Source organism: Chiroxiphia lanceolata, chromosome 5, assembly GCF_009829145.1.
Source record: "Chiroxiphia lanceolata isolate bChiLan1 chromosome 5, bChiLan1.pri, whole genome shotgun sequence".
Taxonomy (NCBI): domain Eukaryota; kingdom Metazoa; phylum Chordata; class Aves; order Passeriformes; family Pipridae; genus Chiroxiphia; species Chiroxiphia lanceolata.
The window spans coordinates 46,353,844-46,371,448 of NC_045641.1; the positions used below are offsets into that span (position 1 = coordinate 46,353,844).

Sequence of the window (17,605 nt, forward strand, 5' to 3'; positions counted from 1 at the left end):
GGCAGCATGAACTCCAGTTGCCAAAGCACTGTATACGATACATAGGCTTTTATAACAAAATGTAAGTTACCCCAAAACTAGTGACATAAAGCTTTTATAAAACACAGGAAGTTTTCATTGCAATCTGATAACTCAAACCTGAGCCTGCTGACACCCAGATACCCCTGCCTCTGACCAGAGCTTTGCCCAAAAGAATTTCCATTCATTCACTAAGGTGATGCTGTAGCGGAAGCCTAATCAGATTTTGGGAGCAAATGAAAGGAACTGCACGAATTTCTAAGCTGAAATATAGAAAAATTTGTTTCGGTGAGGTTCTCCAGCAGAAGTTACCACTCACTCAGGGGAGCAGCAAGAGAGTGAATGGTTCATTACATCCTTAACAGAAAAAAGTCTGTAAGTTCTACACACATAAGGAAATTACGTTATTTTTGTTCCCCAAGGCCAGTATTTTATTGTGTTTAATGAAAGTTGAGTGTCACAACATTCATAGAAAGATTTTAAGCTGATCTTTCAGCCTCAATAACCTACGAGTTAAATTTTCTATAATTTTTATTTAAACTACTTAAACATATGTGGGATAGAGTTGAAGTGAAGCACTTAGCGTGCCTTAAATGAATAAAAGTCAGCAAGGTATGTTCACACCTTAATTTATCTTAGAGCTGCCTCCACAAAACAACTAATCTGATGAAGAACATTTCATCTATTTGCGTGCTGGTTTTGGCTCTGGTAGAGTTAATTTTCTTTGGAGTAGCTGGTATGGAGCTATGTTTTGGATTTGTGCTGGAAATAGTGTTGGTAACACAAGGATGATGTTATTGCTGAGAAGTGCTGACACAGAGCCAAGGCCTTTTCTGCTTCTCACCCCACTCCACCAGTGAGGCTGGAGGTGCACATGGAGCTGGGAAGGGACACAAATGGGACAGCTGACCCCACTGACCAAACAGACATTCCATACCCTATGGCATCATGCTCAGCATATAAAGCTGAGGAGGGAAGAAGCAGAAAGAGGGGAAAAATGTTCAGAATGATGGTGTTTGTCTTCCCAAGTCACTGTAACGTGTGATGGAGCCCTGCTTTTCTGGAGATGGCTGAACACCTGCCTGCCCATGGGAAACAGTGAATGAATTCCTTGTTTGGCTTTGCTTGTGTGTGCAGCTTTTACTTTACCTATTAAACTGTATTTATCTCAACCCATGAGTTTTCTCATTTTTACTTTTCCAATCCTCTCCCCCATCCCACTGGGGGGAGCAAGTGAGCAGCTGCCCGGTGATTAATTGCTGGGTGGGGTTAAACTATGACAACTTGAAAGCTTGTAAGGATCAAAACTCAGAACATAAATGAATCAATTGTCAGGTTCTCCCCTCCTAAGTGCTGTTATTAAATCCAAGCCTTTTGTCACGACCTGTAGTTGCTATCCTCCTCCCGTAAATCAGCACTTTTTGGTTTTGTTTGTTGCTTCTTTGCACGGGGTTATCCCTATGTCAACAGATTTAATTTATACAAACATATCTCCAGGGAAAGTAGTCATTACCAAATTCACTGCAAAACCCAGCCTAGAGATGGTAGCATTCCCCACAGCATCACCTATGCCACCACCTTCAACTGCAGCGCTGTAACAAATACAAGAAACGCAGCTCTGCCATTGTATTCGAACTTACCTCTAAGTTGTTATATTAGCACAAGGGGTAGAGCCCAGAATCGGTAAAAAAATGCAAATATTAAAAATATCAAACTGGGTAAGGAAAGACTTGGACTTTAGCTCCTCTGCAATAATAAGTTTTGAAAATATATAGTGAGTGGGTTGAAAACCATCTTCATAGTCCTTCTGGACTCAAAAATTTCTCCCACAACAAAACAATAAATAAAACAAAAGTATTAAATCAAAACTTTTTGCACAGATCAATACACAGGCAAGTAGGGAAACAAAAGATTTATTTTGTAGTCTTTAGATACTTGAAGTTTCAACCACCATGCTATGGAAAAGAATGCTGTGCACAAAGTGTCATACCATCCACCAATTAATTTTTCATGTTTTTCAATTCTATCACTGACAAATGACTGACATCTCAGAACAGTTTCTGTGTGTTCTAAAAATTGCTTGTAACAAAAACATTCTTCCAATTCCAGAGATGTAGCAATTTTGCTGCTTTACTTGGAAATGCAAAATAGAAAGTACTGAATTTGATTTGGAAAATTAATTTTAAGCTACATCAGTACCAAAGCAGTAGAGCATTTAATGGCATAATCAAGCACGCATATCAACAGTTTGGGCAATAAGTCTCTTCTTTCAGCAACAAGAAAATTTCACTGGTCCTGCTTCAAGTCTTTGCCCACAAGCATTGAAGTAACTGGGTGCATAGAGGGTCTATGCTCCAGAAATGTCTTGACAGCCAGATCTCGACTCTTGTCAAAACTGTAAAGGTCCCTGTAAAAGAAGGAGGAGAGAGGGGAAGCACCATTACAAAAATCTAGAAAAATAGTACACCAGGGATTTCCTCAAGGTTTTACTTTTCCCTTGAAAGCCTCGCCTTAAGGTGCATACTGGGATTAAGCTTTCTTCTATGAAAAAAAGTCAGCAAGTGGAAAGCAACTCAGAAGATAAGCTTGGTCACAGTATTCCGAGAATTCTCTATTATATCACTTAAATGTGTACCACAAATGCATTTCTATTATACATTCCATTATACTAGAAATGCCAACAGTATGAGCTCCTACAATTTGGAGATTACTTTTACCTGAACAAGGGTCGAGTAAACTTCATCCTGCCCTGATCTGTTGCCATTTTTAGAGCCAGAGGAATAGCTTCTTCCCACTTGGACCTGATACAGAGACGCAGCCATCTGGAGATGGGGGGGCAAAGAAAAAATTCACTCTTTTATTTTCATTTGTGGTGGTTGGTTATAATTACGATTCTGTTCCCATAAACACTCTGGGCACTGCTCTGTCTTCACAGGAGTGAGAGTCCAGCTAAATTCAACATAAAATATTTAGTGTTTGACTAGCATAGTACAAAGGTGAACTTTTCCATAAAACAGGAAAAAATTGCAGCCAAGTTCCTCCAAAATGGTCTGATTATTTTCTGAAGCTATGTAATTTTTTATATTACAGTAGTGTCTAGTTGTATCACTCAGAATTAGAGCTGAACTATACAGCCCTTGTCATATTTGACCAAGTGATTATAGAAAACCCCGAAAAACAAACCAGCAAAAAATCCAAACAAAATATCACAAGCTACTGGCATGAGCTTGTTTCGTTTAAAAAAAGAGAAGAAATTCATCTTGTTACAGGAAGTTGGAACTATATGTTTAAAATACTTAGTTTTTTAAATAAGAAACTAAGAACTACTCCCAGTTAAGGCAGAACAGTGGTAACTATTTTAAATGTATCCAAGTAGGTAACAGTAGCAAAATATGCAATACTTCAAGATACCTTTTGAGATTACTTATATCCCCATGGGGTACCTTTTTCCAACAAGTAACATGTGTAAACACAATTTGTAAATATAAAATAGAAGAAATTAGGGTGGCATGAGAATCAATTTAGCCAGAAGTACTTACTGCTTGTTTAGAAATTTCCCCTTTGACATTCACTTTTTTTAACGAGACAAATTTTTTATAATAGTAAGCAATAAAATGTGACAAAAAAAAATTTCAAGTTGTGTTGAAAAAAACATTGGCACATCAGCAGAAAAACTGACTAGGTTAAGTCCTGAAGACCAGGTGCTGACTAAATATTGGAAAGATTGTTCACTATTGTTTTATTCAAGACCACCCCCAAAATAAGTTACCAGGTTGTCAGGTTCCTTTGCTAGCATGACAGATTAAAATAAGGCACAGCTAATCCACTGCCCACTTTGAGTTCTTCTACCAGACTGTATTTGCCCAATTCACAGTAACAGAACATGACTCTGGTAAGTATGTTTGCACATGTACTTTTAAAAAAAGCCACAACAACAACAAAAAACCCAAATCCAAAGCCTGCACCAGTTCTGTACAAAGGATGTCTCAGATCATTTATGAAGCAGGACAATTTGTTTTATGAAAGCATTTAATATTAGAAAAGGGCCCACAGTAGAACCAACCTGAATCTTATTTCGGAATTGTTTATAGCATTGAAGTCATATACTTCCTGCATGCGTTTGACATGTGACAATGGAAGAGGTGCCTGAAAAAGAAATTGCACAGTCAGAATAAGCCAGAGGAACACTTCAAGCCAGATACTCCAAAAATAAACAGGGTAATCAAGAAGATTTGATGCTACAAAGAAACTGAAATCTTACAAATATTTTATTTGTTCCTTTCACCTTTCCACAGTATTAGGGAACAGGCAAGGAATAAATGTCAGCTAACTCCCATATCCAGTACTATCAAAACAATCAAAACAAAGTATTTGCATTCCATTTGATTTATAGCTTATTTGCTATAACATCAAATACAGACAAATTCAAGCATCTCATGGATTGAATCCAATGGATTCAATCCAAAATACTCTGTATGTTCCTTGTTAACTGAAGAGCCAGATATAAATCAGGGAGGCAAGGTTGAAGGTTTTAATAACTATGTATGGTGAGAGCAGATTAAGTTAGCAAAACTTAAAAGAACAACTTAATTCCAAAGCACAGTAGGGCTTCTGTGTCTGCTTCTGCGATACCAGAATCAAGTCACCCCAGGTGCACATTTACCTCCAGAAGCAACAGTGCCAGGAACTCAATTAACTGATGAGATGACATTTCCTTCAGGTCTGCTGAGCTGAATGAGCCCAAATCACTTTCTTTTGCCTAAAAGAGAATGGTTACTTAATTTTTAATATGTATTTAAAAAGTACAATAGGGTGTAATTTTCTGTTTTGGCATCCACACTTACTGTTGAGGCATTTCACATAAAGAAGATATTGATTTGTATCTGTGCAGGATGTTACAATAAGGGGAAGGGAGGGATTTAAGCTGCTGTCTGATGTTTGTACTCTTCACTTATTTTCTCTCCACTGATCTTTTTATCTCCACTGTCTTTCTGTTAGTTAGGTGAAAAATCAAATACTTTTTTTTATAAAAAGTAACATTAAGAAGAAAGTTAAAAGATAACATACAAGTACAGTGAAAAGCCATAGAGCTAACAAAAGGAAGGTGTGCTGAATTCTCTATTAGTTGTATGTTGTTTATGGTTAAAATTAGGAGAAAATTATGTGGTATTAGTTACTTACTATAACTTATGTATTTCAGCTTTTGATGGGAAATGCATAACTCCACTATAACTATTGCTGATACCATATAATCAGTGACGCAGAGATATCTTGGCATTTGTTTTTAAATCAAGTCATAATATCAGGGTTGCAAAAAGAATATTCTCAGTTCAGTTACTACATATGTTTAACAAGAAGCTGGCTGTGTGCCTTGTTAAAATATGTACCACACTTCACCAACATAAGTCATAGCTAATCCACAAACTTTGATGAAAGGCTAGTCTAGGAAATGCAGAATCCTTGGTAGCCAAACTATCACCATAAATACACACTCTCTCAGCAAACAACAGATTTCAGAAAAGTAGGGCTCACTTTGTACAACAAAGTTTTACAAGATACAGACACCTCAGCATTCTTTAACTACTCACTTCAATCCATCTTTGGCTCAAGGCAACGCAAGCATTTGCTAGTGTCATATCATACCTGTCAAATATTAAAAACAAAGGATCACACTTTGGAAACAGAAAAAGCACCTGTAATATTTTTTACAAGAATAATTAGAAATTATTCTCAAGCGGTTCCACATTTGTTCATTGTATGCTCCAACTCAATACTGCAACACTATTTACAAAAGATATCACAAAATATATTTCAGTTTTAGTTAGAAGCACTTTGTGCATATGTGACACTATCCCTTGATCCCACAGACTCTCAAAATGATTAATACTCAGCATATATGCTCATACATATATTACAGCTTAAAGCTGAAAAGAGAAGACTGTTGTAACAATGTGCCAGAAAAAAACAATCTTTCCTGGCAACTTTGAAAGCAAAATGAATTTCCACCAGAATAAAAGACTGAAAATGTTAACGGTGACGGTTTTTTTCTCCTACATAGTAGTAGGGTATTCTCTAACAAAATGTTTGTAAGAAGACTTTAACCCTGTTTACAAACTGTTTCATGACTGTTTGGAAAAATCACATGCAATCTGAAGAAGGAAAAGATGAACTTCAGAAGAATGCAGCTTACGTAGGCTTCACTGGTGGCATTCCTGGAGCATGAAACCATGAGTTCCAATCAACTTTATCAAGAACATCTACCTACAAAGCAACACAAAATCTTATTAAATTTTAAATGTGAATTACTGGTTTCGTTGTTCTTTTCTGTTTGGTTGGTTTTTTGTTTGGTTGCTTTTGTTTTTTGAGAAAAGCATACCCTATGAAATCTAGTTTTAACCTTTTTTTTTTTTGTTTTATTAACATCACTCCATTTACCCTGGAGAATCCTATACAGATTACTTCAAAACAAAATATTCCCTTCTATGGAAAGCAAAAAAAAAGGTATCATAATGCAAACCTATCTTTACAAGACGCCAGATTACATCATACTTAGATCTTGAAATAAAGAAAAGAAAAATAAAGAACTGGTCTTTAAAGATGATAAATCATGAGCTATACCGTAATTTCACATTAAAAGGTTTCAAGCGATTAGTTTTAAATACTACTCAACCTTATCCTTGAAGTAGGAGTACAAGAACTTCTTCCAGTCCTCTGTTACTATGCTCTTATAAGCAAACTGCTGAACGTAAGCCTTCAAGAAGCCCATGAAGACATCTAACAGTTAAAAAACAAATTGTTTCAGTGTTTGAAATTAAAATGGAAAACAATAATATATAAGGTCTGACTAACACTTACCTGGTCCTCCAAGAAGTTGTTCAAGGTAAAAAAGCAAAGCAAAGCCTTTCTCATACGGAACAGATGAATAGGCAACATCAGGATCTACTTCATCCAGATTAAGGACAAGGTTAGTTACAGGATTTTTATCTCCAAGAGTATTTATCTGTGTCAAAAACACAACAAAAGATATTCATCTAGTAAAACTAGCACTCTTTCAAATCACTACTAATTCTCTCTATAAAGTATAAACCATCCAAAACTAAGACAGCCTCATTTTAAAGCATTCTTTCTCATTCTTTTTCCTGAAGTTCTGAATCTGCACAAAACACAGTTTACTAAAATTTTTCTCGTTTATCAGTGCCTGATCGTGTAACAAACAGAAAGATGTTATGATCAATCACTGTGTGCTCCAGCTGTCATGACCATAAGCACCTACTAAACTATCCATATTTATCCCTTTATTAATAAACTATTTAACCACCTGATTTAAACGGTTGATATGAAATAAAAAATATAAGGAGGAAATATTCATAGAAAACCAGGTACACTGCATCACCAAAGAGAACGAGAGGGTTGGAAATATCACAGACTGAAATCTGAAAACTGAGGTTTGGCCATGCTACTTAAACACAAAACTAAACAACCCTTTTAGACACAGAAAAAAACCCCAACCAGTTACTTGCATGAGGCATTGGAAATTTGGATGGTCACGCATGCATATAATTTTGACAAGCTTTTAGCTGCCTACCAGTATGGCAACAGGTAACACTGCAATTTAGCCTTACCCAAAATAAGCAGGGGAGTCTCTAAAAGATGTTAATCCCTACAGGACAGTTTAAAATAGTTTAAAAAGCTTTATCTAATCTGTGTGTATTAAGCTATTACCTTGGGAAGCAATCATACACCTTGGAATCAAAGCTGTTCATCATCTAATAAGAAAGTATTAGGAAAGCTGACTCAATTAATGTTATTTGTGGGAAACACATGAAAACAGCTTTTTTAATTTAGATATAGGCTTAAGCATAAAGTTGTGATAACTTTAAAAATATTTACCGTGTTCTGCAGTTCTCTCCAGCCTCCCAGGGCTTGAAAGTGCCTGAACTGCTCACCAAACAACCGACCACCAATCCTGCGTTCCAAATACACAGTATGACCCTCATTCAGCCTGGAAATACATTGATAAAGTCAGCACCATAGGATGGCAAAATGAATTTGGTTGGTCTCTTTACAGATTAAATTTAAAATATGATATGCATTGCACTGAACATCATACCTACCAAAAATGCTCCCATGTTTTGTTGGTTACCAAGTTTCCCGTCCAGCTATGAGAGATTTCATGAGCAATAACCTAAAACACAGACAACAGATCTAAAATTTAGACTCCTCTGGAAAAGGAACATCAAATCCTAACAGAAAGAATAAAATCCTGATGGGATCTTATTTACTACATTACATTCCAAAAGTCAGCCACCATTCATAGTTCTGTAGACCTATCCATATAAATTTCAAGTAGAGGACTAACTGCCCTAACAAACCTTCTACAGAAATAACTTTGAATGCCCAGCCTGCAAGCCATAGAGTCACATTGATCAACAAAAATTCTCTGATAGCTTGGTGTAGGTAACTCATTTATGAAATCACATTTCAGAATACAGAATACCAAGTGATGGGCTAGTACTACTTTCCCACCTAAGCGACTTCTGCAGTGCTGTGATTTTCCAAAATATCAAACAGGAAGTCACCCCTGGAAAGCTAATGATGCACACAACACATTAATAAGTATCCATATTTCAGTATTCTTGGTATAAGAAAATATTTTTTTTCTTTACCAGTACATCAGTCTAGTAGAAAGACATATGAAATAAAAAAATACTCAGAGCTCTCAACTTTCCAAAAAACAAAAAAATTACTCAAATTGTACTCATTACTTTCACTTTATAGTAAATTGTACATCATATGAGTTCTACTTCATAGATACACATGTAGAGGAAGACGTTCCCTAGAAACAATTTCAATTAGGCCAATTCAGTTGTTGTTTTTAAACATATCTATACACAGGTGTTGTGGTTTAACAGGACAGGAAAAGAGCTACAGAGCAGCTAACCTCAGTCAGCCCCCTATACATGCAGGCACCATCTGTCCATTAAACAAAATACAAACATCTCCAGTTTTCCAGAATTTACTTAGAATGAAAAATAAGAACCTATTTTGGACTTACATTTGACAGAGATCGATCACCTGCCTAGAAAAGAAAAGAAAAAGATAAGTTAGTTGTCAGTCAAGTAAACCTCAAAATAGACCACTTAATGCAGTTTCTAATATGATCCCTAACTCCAAAGGAGGTAGGAACAGGTCTGTCTAAGAAGATTAATCCAATTTGTACGTTAGTATCCACCACTTGATGGGTAAAAGTCAACTTATCCTTAGGCCTTGCTTATCACTGTTATACTTACCAACAGTGTTGGAGTTACAAAAGTGAGACAAGGATTCTCCATACCACCATAAGGAAAAGAAGGTGGTAAGACTAACAAATCATACTGTCCCCATACATAAGGTCCTGCTAAATCTTCTGCTGTTTTCAGCATAGCTTCAGCCTGAAACAAGAATCCACATTAGTTTCTAAGATGAATTCTGACTACAAACACTGAACAAACAATAAGCAATGGATCCCATATTTCATCCTCTGTCACCTTGGTGAGTCCCACATGCAAAATGAGTACAAGACTGTATCAATATGTATTTGCAGTAATAATTTTGTGCTGCAAACATTTTTGGGAGTGGGAAGTAGAGAAAGAAGAGCTACAGATGAACAAAACAGTTAAACTCAGTTTGTTCCTTTTCCAATACTATGTGAAAGAGTTTACAAAACTTTTGTTGTTGTTTTTGATTACCCACCTCAGAAAACTCATAGGCTGATTTATCCACTAGCTCCTTTTCAGCCCACACCAGTGTCCTTGGGCCAATCTTTCTGTTGAAAGTAAAAATAAATGCCAATAAGACACTATGAACCAGAAATAATTCTATGGGAAACCAATATAGAAAGCATATGTTTAACTTTGCTCTTGAGTAACCCATGTTGCAGAAGAAACTTATTAGTCTTTATCTGTTTTTCCTCTCCACTGCTAAAGTAAATCCTTAGAAAACAAACCAAACAACACACATCCACTGTTCAGCACAAAAGAATAGGAAAACCACTTACAGATTTTTAAATGCTGAAAAGCCCTAATATAAATGCATTATTATGGCCTAGATTAACACAACCTTGTGCAGATGAGAAATGAAGTGAAGCTATACTTATCTGCCTTTTGTACATGACAAGGCTTATCTGTTACCCGAGAAAGATCTATCTCCTGTGCTAAATTGTAAACCCTTAAGACCTTTTTCAGTTCCAAACACTTCTCTAACTTATGGCAAAAGTAAAAGGATTATGCAAGAGCAAATCAATATACATGCAGTTTGATACAAACAGGCTAACTGAACCTTTAAGACCTTTTAAAAGTAGAAAAAAGACCAGGAAACAAATTTTTTTAAAAGTTAACTCTGAAGATTTATTATAGTTATTAATATTTATACTGTGCAGATTCACTCACCTGCTTTCTAAAGCTCCAACCACTAAAGCGAACAAGTAGCAAGGTATGGGAACCTAGTGAAGAACATGAGAAAAAAAAAATCTTATTTGTAATGTGAGTTATCAAGACCACTGATTCAGAGAAAAACAAAGATATGTAAATAAAGAAGTTTTCCTCTACAGTTTCCTGCCTTAAAGGAAGGTATTGTTTTTTTAAAGGCACTCCCCAAATAATATTTCATAGGATGTACTTGCTTCAAAGCTGCTTCATGCAAAAGCTACAAAACTGTAAGTATGATCTCTGTTTGGAAAAATATGATATCAAAACGCTGCTGGTTTGCTTCCTGTTTAAAAGAAAGTCAGTTTTCTATATTCATTTCAGTTAAATTAAATTTTATAGAAGGAGAAGTTAAGAGACACTGTTTGGATAAAGGGCAGTTTTATCACACAGAAGGATGCAGGAAGAGTGCTAATGAAGTAAACAAGAATATTTATGGATATAAAAAATTCAGGAAAAATCAAAATGTATGTATTTGATTTCCATGTTTGTAATTAAAACAAACTCTGAGTATCTGTTATTTTTTTGAAAAAACTTCAAACTGGAGTATCTTTATAGAGAAATGTTTTCTCTGAGTGCTCTGGAAAGAAAAGGGCATAATAGAGCCATCCCTGTAAGAGTTCCACTTTATCTGATTAACACTGTTAAATAAGTAAGTAATACTTTGCATCATAATTAGTTGGAGACAACATTTCAGAAAATTTTATTCCACCATTATCTCCAAACTATTTAAATATCATTTATTAAAATACCCATATCATCATGTGTGTTTTAATTTTACCTATTAATCCATAGAACATATTCTTGAAAAGAACCAAGTCCACTGACTTATGTAATAGACAAGTTATTAAAAAGTCGTCAATATATCCCTATATTTTGATGTCCAATTTGCTATTTCGACATTCTGAAATTCAAATGTCAATGGCTCTTGGGTTGTAAACTCATTTTTACAGAGGCTGGTCTCCACTACACTTCTTACCAGCCTGTCCACACAAGAGCAAAAAAAAGTAGTTCTACGTAAGCTCAGCACACTTACATATCCAAAAGCTTGATGCATTTGCCTCTTTTATATCAGGAAACACATCTGTCTTTTTTCATTTATATATTTTGCACTTAATACAATTTTTTGTTAAAAGGAAAACGTCTTTTCTAAAAAATAATGGTTTTCTATATTAGAAAGTGTCACACAATTTCAATTTGACTAAATGTCATTACTTGTACAGGTTCACCAAACTTATCAACAATGTATTTCTAGATAACATACAGCTCTGCATAACACACAACATAGAAACCTTAAGTACTAGATTGTGAGCGGCAAATGTTTTGGCTCCACAGAGAAGGCAAAACACTGCATTTTGAGGAGCTCTCAGATAAGGTAACTATTTTTTCCCTCTCTGCCCTCTTGCCTCCCTCACGTTTCACAGAGCAACCAAATGAAACCCAAGAGCTGCTGCAGTTCAGAGTAGGCTCCCCTCCTCTCCTCCAATCACACAATTCCATCCCTCCTTGCAGTCATTAAGTCTCTCAATAGCCCAGATCTTCTGTAAAAACAATTTATATTTCAAACTTATGTTAATTTTATCTGCTTGTTCAGCAGATACTGAATCACCAAGAGATCCCATAAGCATCAGAACTGTAATCCAAACACCTGTGAGAAGAAAAATGCCAGAAGAGTAAATTGAGACTGCTGCTTTATGAGCAGTGGAATCATTAAACTAGCTGCACCACTTAATAGCATTTCATCCAGACAACAGTAACATTTAATTCCCTGAAGATACTTCCCACAGAAGCCAAAGTTTTCACATTAAAAAAAAAATTCAGGATCTCTGCTGTAAGAATTTGCCTAACTTCAAGCTAAAAATTGGTTCCAATGCTGAGCTTCACTGCTAAGATCTTGGTGAGCTTAAAATTTGCAGTATATGTTCTCTAAAACTTACTCTCATGTTATTTGTGTCTGCATTATTTTCCAAGAATCAGTGCAGACAGAAAGGATTTTGACAGGGCTAGCTTTGAGTACACCAAAGGTTTTCAATACTTGAATCTGGCTTTTCTGGGAATGCCAAAAAAGATCAGTGAACACCACCAGCACTTACTGGCTGTCTTCTCAGAACAAGATCTGAGGTATCTGAAATAGGAGGCATTATGATCTCCAGATCCATAATACCTCCTATTTCTAGAATAGCAAAGACCTACCATGAGTAGTCACATGATTTCCTGATGACATGAAAACCATCTCCGAAGTGATTGTGAACTGCACGAATCAGGAATAAGACTGTGGGCATCCATTTACTCTCCTGGAGCACTTACATTCTGACTGAAACAGTATATCTTCCGACTGCTGTCCTCTGGGTCAGGCATCTCTCCATCACGATTAGCGCTCATGAGAGCCACCAGCTCTTTTGGAACGGATATCTGAAAGGTCACCCAACTATAAGCAATGCAGGCAGCACATAGGATTACACAACAGACTAGAAGCAGTAGTAACAAAGTGATAACAAAGAGTAGCCCAGATTGTTCTGTGGTTAAGTCATCTCCGTCAAGTAGAATATAATGTATGTGGAAAATTTTGTCTTGAAGACTGGTAATATTTAATTAAGCCAAAGGATTACCTCCACCAGAAGTTAAAAGTCTCACTTTCTTCAGACAACTGAATTATAATGTCATATTGCACATTTTGCTGTTTGATTCCTTAAAACAATCAAACTATCAAACTGCAAAGATCCCCTAACTACACAGCAAAAGATATACTTAGAGGAACACATAAGAGTAATTTCAAGAATTTTTATGCTACAACGCTCACTCTTTGTTGTCTTACTTCTTGCCATTCTTAATTTTAGGACTTATTTCTTTCTTACTACTGTATTTCTTTCTTTTGGAAATAGATATGTGTGAATGAAAAGATATTATATATATATATATATATCAGAAAACATAAAAGCTAGAGAAGATAAACAGGGAAGATAAACAGTTCTTGGCTCTTACATTAAGCTAAAAATAACATTCTCTGTTTTTATTTTGGGCCACATGCTGGCAGCTACAAAAAAATCCCCCAAAAATGAGTGAATATAAGTTCTCCCATTGTTGCAGTTGTCTTTAGTTAAGATACACATTGACTTAGGTTCATTTACCTCTGCATAGTAGGTTAGTTTCATGGCAGGTGTGTCTTGGCATGGAAAGATGGCTCTGCAGTGGGTAGCCTAGAGAGGGAGAAAAGAAAAACATTGTATCAGCCTTTCTAATGCAGAGGACTAGAAATAAACCAACTAATTTGTTATTGTGGAAATCTATACAGCTCTTCCAGAGAATTCATTATCCACAAACCAATACTTCTATCACTTATAGCTGACAGTAGTTTTCATAGTTAAGGCTTTTGTAAAAGAAATAATGGTAGGTAAGACTGATCAGTAGCCACATATATTGATTAAAAAGTAGTGTATGTTCTTCAACAACTGGAGAGCGTAAAGCACTTACAGAATTATTAAACTGCAAACACGTAAAAAATCTCATCAGTATCCTGGCATTAAGTGTCTCCCTTTAGGACCTTTGACATGCACAATTAGAAGTTATGGGCTACTGTACCTTCCCTTAGCAGACTTCCTCTCCAGTTCTGTAGAAACCAGAGGAAAATTATAGTGGTATGTAAACAAGCTTAAAAAAAAAAAAAAAAGAAAAGTACTCAACCTGACACTGGCTGAAGAGAAATGGGTGTTTCTTTCCAGAAGTTTGCTCTGGAGTAAACCACTGGAGAGCTGAAGACTGTGGAGAGCTTTCAAAAGAGATTTCAACAATTGCTTCTTGTCCCCTGTGTAATAAAGAACATAGACTGTTTTGACACAAATCCTGATCACACTGAAATACCTCTGGCAAAGACTTCTGGAAACTAGGTCTGCAGCACTGTATCAAACTCATTAAAAATGAGAACAAGTAGCAGAATAAGTACAACTTTTCCCTTCAAATTATGATAGTAAAAATTAGATAGTTTATTTCAATTTTTATGTCAAAACACTTCTATTATTGTTTTTACTAACCATAAACTTTTCCTTTCCTCTCTTCAAGGAGAACATGGATTTTTTCTTTGAACTATTTGGGCCAGCTACATATATATAGTTCTGTCACAACTATCTAACATTGCACATATACCTATAAAAAATGCTCAGACAAAAAAGTGCAAAACCTTACATAGGAAAATACAGAATGTGTATTCTGTAAATAAAAAAAAATTAGATTTTGCTACTGATGTTAATGTTCTGTAAGTATGATCCTTAAGCAGAAAAAAAAGCCTGCAAATTTTCAGTAATTACTGAAAATCCCTATTAACAGTAGGGTTAAGAAGAAAAATAAAAAATGTTCAAATTTCTTTCAGGGTTTCAGAATTTGTGTAAAGTAAAAACTAACAGTTCTGTGAAAGACACGTATCAGCTTGCTCACAAGAGAACACACACAAACCTGACACATTCATACTCTTATTTATTAAAACCATATTTTAACCACCACACCAAAAGCACACAGAAGTACTTGCTTCTATTCTCAGAAAGTTTCAGGTTATACATGCAACTTTCTGGAATAAACAATCCAACCATAAATCAGAACAAACTTCAGCTAATCAGAGGAGTTGGACATTAGATAAGCTGACCAGGTACACATATCTGGTTTATAACCAGCATTACAAAGTACATATTCAAAAAGAAAAGAGAAAATACTTCATATTACCATAAAGACACATTGCTTTCTGAACAGTCAGACTGTCAGTTGTAACTCCTACCCTTTCTTATCACTGTTTTATTAATACTTACATGGGGGACTACATCTCACACAAAATTATAAATTCTTACGATCACAACTCATAACTCTAACTCCCCTTTTTTTCTTACAAGGAAATTTAGTACTAAAAAGAAAAAAAAAAGGCATCTGAAAGTCAAACAAAAGAAACAGGCCTATGTTTTTGTGTGGACTGTTTGTTCAAGTACGTAATTTGTACAGTTTCATATTAGATCATAAGTGCTTCCCAGAAGGGACAGCTATTGTACAACATTCCTTTCTCTTTCACGTTACGTGTGTTTCTAAATTGCATTAATTCAAAGTGTAACATGAATAAAAAAATTAGAGACCAGACAAGAGCTTTTAGAGGTAGTAACTAGTTCTGAAACCCAAAAAGTAAGAAGCAACTTAGTATGTAACTGTATTCAAACAAGGGAACTTTCTCATACAGTCACAGCTTTGGCACCATAGAGGGGTAAGATACCATGGAGTTACAATATATAAAGCAAACTACCAAAAAGCATCTTGTAATTTGGCAACAGCCTTTAAATTAATGGAATTTAAGAGGTAGACTATGGTTAGTTAATTCTCCATCATGTTGAGAAAACTCAAGTCCCAGTTTTCAGGGACTTAGTGTAGTCAACACAATAAAACTTTTATTATTTGAGAACATACTTCTATCTAATCATAGTGGTAACCTGAAGTTCTACAGAAATGCAGAGTCAGCCCTTGTGTAAAAGAATGGCAAACAGGGGCTGTAACTCCGTAGGCACTACACTGTAGCAATTCTGAAAAGACAGAATTCAGGTAGTTGAAGCAGAAATAATATTACTGATGAGAAGCACTGGAAAAAATTTGATACATTTCACGTTACTTTGCTACTCAGTTTAGCAAGTAATTTTGTACATGATATATGACCTGGGAGTAGGTAAAAAGACTCCCAAAGTTTTGCCTAACGAAAATCAAATATCAAATTAATCTACAAGATCATATCAAATGAATGCAACACCCTAATTTAAGTCCCTCTGCAAGCTTTATGGAACAACCCTACAGGCAGACAAGCAGCTTATACAGTGCATTTTGGAAACTATCTAAAGGAACAGACAAAAGTGTGTACCTTCTTAATTCCTTAGGAAATGTGATTTCCAGGGGGGTCCCCTTGAAACTGTGCTTTTCCCCAAAAGTAAATTGTGCATCCTGTCCATTTACGGTCACTCTAAATACCTGTACATCTCTGGTATCCAAGACCTGTGACGAAGAAAACATTACATACCTGTTAAATAGTGTAATAATAAATGCAATATTTATGAAATCTTAAAAACAAGTCTCTCCAAAGGAACAAGTATTTACTAAGTAAAACCAGAAAAACTGCCTATGTTGACCACTGGGAACAAGCATTTTAAGAGAGCAGCACTGAACTGGGAAAATTGGAAGGGAAAGAGGAAAAAAACCAACTTCTGATCATGGAAGCAGAAACAGGAGTTTACTAAGTGAACTACGAAGGCAGCGGGCTTCACAGTACTGCAATGAAGTGTAAAATGATATAAAAGCCTCTGCCAAGGCTTCCATCGTGGAACAAGCCACTGTAAATCCAGGCTTTCACTCAACAGAAGATGATCTAAATAGTGCAACACTCCCATTTGTAGCTCGAGTGAAGTGTTACTTTTTATTACTTACAGGATTAGGCTTTTTTCTTAAAAAAACAAGTGCCAACCGTATAAGAATTTTAAGGAGTCAGCATGAGAAGAAACCCATAAACCTCAAACTTCTCATACAGCGGAGCTAATGAGGTTCATACGCTTATTTGCAAGGATAACCGAGAAAGCAGCTGGCATAAGGAAACACACAGGTGAAAAAGCCCTAAGTGTAGTTTTCCACTGATTTATTCCCATCTTTTTGGCAACACCCTCTTCGCCGTTTCAACGAGAAAAGACACATTTCTGCTCTTCCTTTGCCCACCGCGCCGGTTCTGGGGGCCGGGCGGGAACCGGGGGCTGCGAGGTGCTGTCAGCCGCCGAGCCCGGGGGTCCGGGGAGGGCCAAGCGGCGGGAGGGAAGGAAGGAAAGAAGGAAGGACCGGGACGCCGGCCGTGGGAGGGGAAGGACGTGGGAGACAGATGAGGGGAGGCGGCACGGGCGCGGGCTGCGCGGGGGTCTCCCCTCACCCCCTGAGCCCCCCCCGCCTCCCGCCGTTACCAGGCAGCGCAGCGCCTCGCGCTCGGCGCGCGCGGTGAGAGCGGCCGTGCCCCGCAGCGCCCGCGCGCCGAAGTCCGCGCGGCAGCGCAGGTGGAGGTGCCGCGTGAGGCAGCACGCGGGCGACGAGAACGAGCTCGGGTCCGCCATCGCTCGCGCGCCGTCTGCCCGCCC

At 36.8% G+C, this 17,605-nt stretch overlaps 1 protein-coding gene across 1 annotated transcript; it reads right to left on the reverse strand.

Annotated features, from left to right (window-relative positions):
• Window positions 1-1,915: 1,915 nt before the first annotated feature.
• On the reverse strand, window positions 1,916-17,605 carry LTA4H (leukotriene A4 hydrolase). The gene is made up of 19 exons (XM_032689037.1): window positions 17,435-17,605; window positions 16,357-16,487; window positions 14,163-14,283; window positions 13,610-13,678; window positions 12,789-12,893; window positions 10,446-10,498; window positions 9,751-9,823; window positions 9,309-9,449; window positions 9,074-9,097; window positions 8,133-8,203; window positions 7,909-8,020; window positions 6,874-7,018; window positions 6,689-6,792; window positions 6,209-6,279; window positions 5,607-5,661; window positions 4,682-4,777; window positions 4,082-4,164; window positions 2,736-2,840; window positions 1,916-2,425 (listed from the first exon to the last, which is right to left on the reverse strand). The coding sequence occupies exons 1-19, from the start codon at window positions 17,579-17,581 to the stop codon at window positions 2,305-2,307; spliced, it is 1,827 nt and encodes a 608-aa protein (XP_032544928.1). The 5' UTR covers window positions 17,582-17,605; the 3' UTR covers window positions 1,916-2,304.

Excerpts from the sequence above, each read along its gene's own strand:
- LTA4H (XM_032689037.1), bottom strand. The coding sequence starts at position 17,581 with ATGGCGGACCCGAGCTCGTTCTCGTCGCCCGCGTGCTGCCTCACGCGG. Across the intron at positions 8,204-9,073 it reads GTGATCGATCTCTGTCAAAT|GTTATTGCTCATGAAATCTC; the intron begins GTAAGTCCAAAA and ends TCTGTGTTTTAG. Across the intron at positions 4,165-4,681 it reads TGGCACTGTTGCTTCTGGAG|GCACCTCTTCCATTGTCACA; the intron begins GTAAATGTGCAC and ends TTTCTTTTTCAG.